The 5,040-nt window shown below is 41.6% G+C and overlaps 1 protein-coding gene across 1 annotated transcript; it reads left to right on the forward strand.

Annotated features, from left to right (window-relative positions):
• Positions 1-212: 212 nt before the first annotated feature.
• hspa1b (heat shock protein family A (Hsp70) member 1B) lies at positions 213-2,976 on the forward strand. Its single transcript, XM_067592045.1, has 2 exons — positions 213-371; positions 1,006-2,976. The coding sequence occupies exon 2, from the start codon at positions 1,028-1,030 to the stop codon at positions 2,945-2,947; it is 1,920 nt and encodes a 639-aa protein (XP_067448146.1). The 5' UTR covers positions 213-371; positions 1,006-1,027; the 3' UTR covers positions 2,948-2,976.
• The last annotated feature ends 2,064 nt before the right edge of the window (positions 2,977-5,040 follow it).

The raw sequence follows: 5,040 nt of genomic DNA on the forward strand, positions 1-5,040 counted from the left end.
TAAAGCTTACATTCATGACTGCTAACACTTCTACATACCTCCCTGAATGTGCCTTCCTGCTACATTGCTTTCCCTCACAGTCAGCCCTGCTGGCTGAGCGTCAAACTGCTGTCTCTCTCTGGAATATTCACCGGCTCTCTCGCGCACCAGGCCAGCTGCATTAGTTGCTAATATTAACAGTCGAGTCACTGTGCTTGGCCGAGGGGGGCGGGCTGGGATTGTTCTGGAAATCTGGTTGTAACTATAAAAGCAATGGGTTTGAGTCAGTTTGGGCATGAGTTTCAGAAGAACCACACAGGAATCTACTCAGGGAGACTGCTGAGATCCTCCAACACCTTAGGGAGACAACAACAGAGAGATTAAAACTGAAAGTAAGTAGCAATTGATAATCTGATTATGGTTAAATACATTTGAATGGAAACATCAGTGCAGACTTCTTTGTCATGATGTATATATGATGGCGTAGGCATTATTTTAATTCAATCATTCACTGAAAGGTTTAAATCATAAGATTAAAATCTTACAATCTTTAAAATCTTACATTTTCTAAAGCATCAATTCTGCTTGAGCATTTTTATATAACAGTGGCATTAATGCCATGAATGGTATTAACAATTCATTATAGAAACAGTCGGATTTGAGTGCTAAAATTACTTACTTTCTGGTTTGGGTTATTTTCATTATATAAACAAATCTAATTTGGGGAATACAAAAATCAAATGGGTTCAAGTAATCACTCAGTTAATTTTTGTTTTACTTTTGAAGTGAGACTTACATTCAAACAAACTAGTGAAGCAGACATCTCACCAGTATGTAACTAGTGCTAATTATCGTTTTCACTCTGTGTTTCCTTAATTGTAACTGTACCTCTAACATATGACTCTAATAATTGGACATTTTTAAACATTTTTATCCATATTACAGACATTAATTATGTAATCATTTTGAATAATTTTAATAGCAGTGATCAGTGTTTTTGTATTGACATCTCCCTATTTTTTCTAGGAACTCTAAAGCAACAAACAAAATGTCCTCAGCTAAGGGAACCTCCATTGGCATCGATCTGGGCACCACCTACTCCTGTGTTGGGGTTTTCCAGCATGGCAAAGTGGAGATTATTGCCAATGATCAGGGCAACAGGACCACTCCCAGCTATGTGGCCTTTACTGACACAGAGAGGCTCATTGGAGATGCTGCCAAGAACCAGGTGGCTATGAACCCAACCAACACAATCTTTGATGCCAAAAGGCTCATCGGAAGAAAGTTTAACGACGCAGTTGTCCAGGCTGACATGAAGCTCTGGCCTTTCAAGGTGATCAGTGATAATGGAAAGCCAAAAGTCCAGGTGGAGTATAAAGGTGAGACCAAGGCCTTCTATCCAGAGGAAATCTCCTCCATGGTCCTGGTTAAAATGAAGGAGATTGCTGAGGCCTACCTGGGACAGAGGGTGTCCAACGCAGTCATCACAGTTCCAGCTTATTTCAATGACTCTCAGAGACAAGCCACCAAGGATGCTGGGGTGATCTCTGGGCTGAATATTCTGAGGATCATCAATGAGCCGACAGCAGCAGCCATCGCTTACGGTTTAGATAAAGGTAAAAGGGGAGAGCGCAATGTACTGATCTTTGACCTTGGTGGAGGCACCTTTGACGTGTCCATCCTGACCATTGAGGATGGCATTTTTGAGGTGAAATCCACCGCAGGAGACACACACCTTGGTGGGGAGGACTTTGACAACAGGATGGTCAAGCACTTCGTAGAGGAATTTAAAAGAAAACACAAGAAGGACATCAGCCAAAATAAGAGAGCAGTGAGGAGGCTGCGCACAGCTTGTGAGAGAGCGAAGAGAACCCTGTCCTCCAGCACCCAGGCCAGCCTTGAGATTGACTCTCTCTTTGAGGGCATCGACTTCTACACCTCCATCACAAGGGCACGCTTTGAGGAGCTCAACTCTGAGCTTTTCAGGGGAACACTGGAGCCAGTTGAGAAGGCCCTGCAAGATGCCAAGCTGGATAAGTCCAAGATCCACGAGATCGTCCTGGTTGGTGGCTCCACAAGAATTCCCAAAATCCAGAAGCTCTTGCAGGACTTCTTTAATGGTAGAGAGCTGAACAAGAGCATCAACCCAGATGAAGCAGTGGCATACGGGGCAGCAGTCCAGGCTGCAATCCTCATGGGTGACACTTCAGAGAATGTCCAGGATCTGCTGCTGCTGGACGTGGCTCCGCTGTCTCTGGGTATTGAGACTGCAGGTGGAGTTATGACACCTCTAATCAAACGCAACACCACCATCCCCACCAAGCAGACCCAGATCTTCTCCACATACTCAGATAACCAGCCAGGCGTCCTGATTCAGGTTTTTGAAGGTGAGAGAGCCATGACCAAGGACAACAACCTCCTGGGCAAGTTTGAGCTCTCGGGTATCCCTCCTGCTCCCCGTGGTGTACCACAGGTGGAGGTGACTTTTGACATCGATGCCAATGGCATTCTGAATGTGTCTGCTGTGGACAAAAGCACCGGCAAAGAAAACAAAATCACCATCACCAATGACAAGGGCCGCCTCAGCAAAGAGGAGATAGAGCGGATGGTACAGGACGCTGAAAAGTACAAGGCTGAGGATGACGTGCAGAGGGACAAGATTGCAGCAAAGAACTCACTGGAGTCTTACGCCTACAACATGAAGAGCAGTGTCGAGGACGAGAATATGAAAGGGAAGATTAGTGAGGAAGATAAAAAGATGGTCATTGACAAGTGCAACCAGACTATCTCCTGGCTGGAGAGCAACCAGCTGGCTGAGAAAGATGAGTATGAGCATCAGCAGAAGGAACTAGAGAAAGTGTGCAAACCGATTGTGACCAAGCTGTACCAGGGAGCAGCACCATCAGGAGGCTGCGGCAGCCAGGCAGGAGGCAGCTCAAAGGGCCCAACTATTGAGGAAGTGGACTAAAACAAATAACTTCAAATAATGTCACTGTTTCATGTTTACCAAAATACTTAGACCATATCACTGTTGTTTGGTACCACAAAGGCTGTAATTTCACAAAATGTTCAAACTTGTCATAATAAAAATACTTTAAAAAATATACAACTCTCTTTAGTTTGTTCTTGTAATGCACAACACATGACATTTGGATTTTTAATTTATTAATATGCTATTTTTTGTTCTCACTGCAAAAACTGATCACATTTGCATCACTTAAAAAACAAACTGGTTTTTCAATATGCAAAAAGAGAGCATCTGTGACTCTGGTTTATTTATGAAGCTCTACTAATTAGAGTACCATATTATTTATCTTTGCTTCTCTCAAGGAGATCTGGTACTTTTCTAAAACAGTCTGCAGACTCTCTTCAGCTTCACATTCCAGTAATAAATTCTGGTCTTGGAAAAAAGTGCTTTCAGATATGCTGCTCTAAACACTTGAATGATTTACAGCAGATTGTGATGCTTGATTGGTGTGTTCCCAATATTTCAAACCTTGTGTTTTCATGACTTTGGTGAATGTCTTTGCCTTTGTTAGACTGTAACCTCAGTGTTTCTTTTGTTTTTTGGATGTTTTCTAATTTACAAATGTGTTTCTAACATAAAATGACCTTGCAGTACATAAAATAACGTTGCCATATTGAAATAAAAAACAGTGATACAATTAAAAATAACAAACACATGTGTTGTGAATTTTTGAAATGCACAACATTTGTGTAGCCCTCATTGGAAAACTGACTGGATTTTTGGAAAATGTTATTTTTGTCATTTTTTCTCCGATGTTAAATTCCTCCAAACTTCTTGCATAAAGGATTTCCAGTGTGTTTCCACCTAAGGGAAATGTACTGTATGTAAAATATTTTCACCTTTTGCTATTTTAGTGCTCTGAAATTGTGGAAAGGCCCTTAAAATAATTAAGTGTCCTCAAATTTTGCACATGTTGTGTAGCTGTAGAAACACACACACCTCCCTAGCCTGATAATCAGTCTGAATTGCCATTTTGTTTTACATCATTCAGTCATGAGATGACCATGAGTGGTTCAGAGGATCTGGAACCATCTCCTATCCAAGAATGCAGAAAAGCTCATTATCAAGATGAATAGTTGGGAGCTGTTCTAAAATTTATGAAAATGAAACCTCAGTGTGTGTGTTTTTAGCCTTATTATACACACTGGTGACTTCTTCAGCAAGTTTTTCTTTTTCTTGCTCAAGGCATGCTGGGATTTTAACGGGAATAAACAAGTGTAGAAAAAAGACGGCCTGATAAATAATCACCACTGAATTGCTCATTACAGATGCTTGTTCAAACACGTTGTTCACCACAGTATCCACTAGATGGCAATATTAGGACGTTCCAGCAACATCATGAATTTTCTAAACACACTAGAGGCCTCACAGCAACCTGTTGGATCCGACTGTCCAGCTGGTCAAACAATCATCTGCGTCTCATGGAAATGACAATAAAATAGAAACTGGATCTCTCAGTTGATCTGTGGAGAACTCTGATGGTGGTTTAGCATAATCCTAATATAACAAGTGATTAAATTGCCCAATTTAGTCTTTGCTTGTCATGAGAGAAAGCATTAGCTGCAAATATTTAGGACAGTTATTTTGGTGCATCTGTGGTTTAGATGCAGCCTATTCGTCTACATATGGTACTATTCCATCAGTCAGTGCATCAAAGTATAGTACATACATTACGTTTTCACATGCAGGAGTAGACACATCATTAACACCTGTGCAGCCTCATACAGTCCCATGCAATAGCCATGCAATAAAAGGAACACCACAATACACAATAGCTCACATATTATGCTCATCGCTGTTTGTTTGTGCTCTTTGCCACATGTCTTCTTTAATTTGCAGCCATGCATTCACAAAGGTTGGTGCCCACAGTACAGGTCTGCATGTTCTCATGATGACCCAGACATGCATATGCACAATCTGTTGCAGCTTTAAAAGAGATAAATTGAGGGTTGATGAAACAGCTGAGCTATCTCTCTCTCTCTCTCACTCACACACACATAGACCATCAGCCCATCCTCTCGGTCTAATTAGAG

This window comes from Thunnus thynnus, chromosome 6 (genome assembly GCF_963924715.1).
Source record: "Thunnus thynnus chromosome 6, fThuThy2.1, whole genome shotgun sequence".
Taxonomy (NCBI): Eukaryota; Metazoa; Chordata; class Actinopteri; order Scombriformes; family Scombridae; genus Thunnus; species Thunnus thynnus.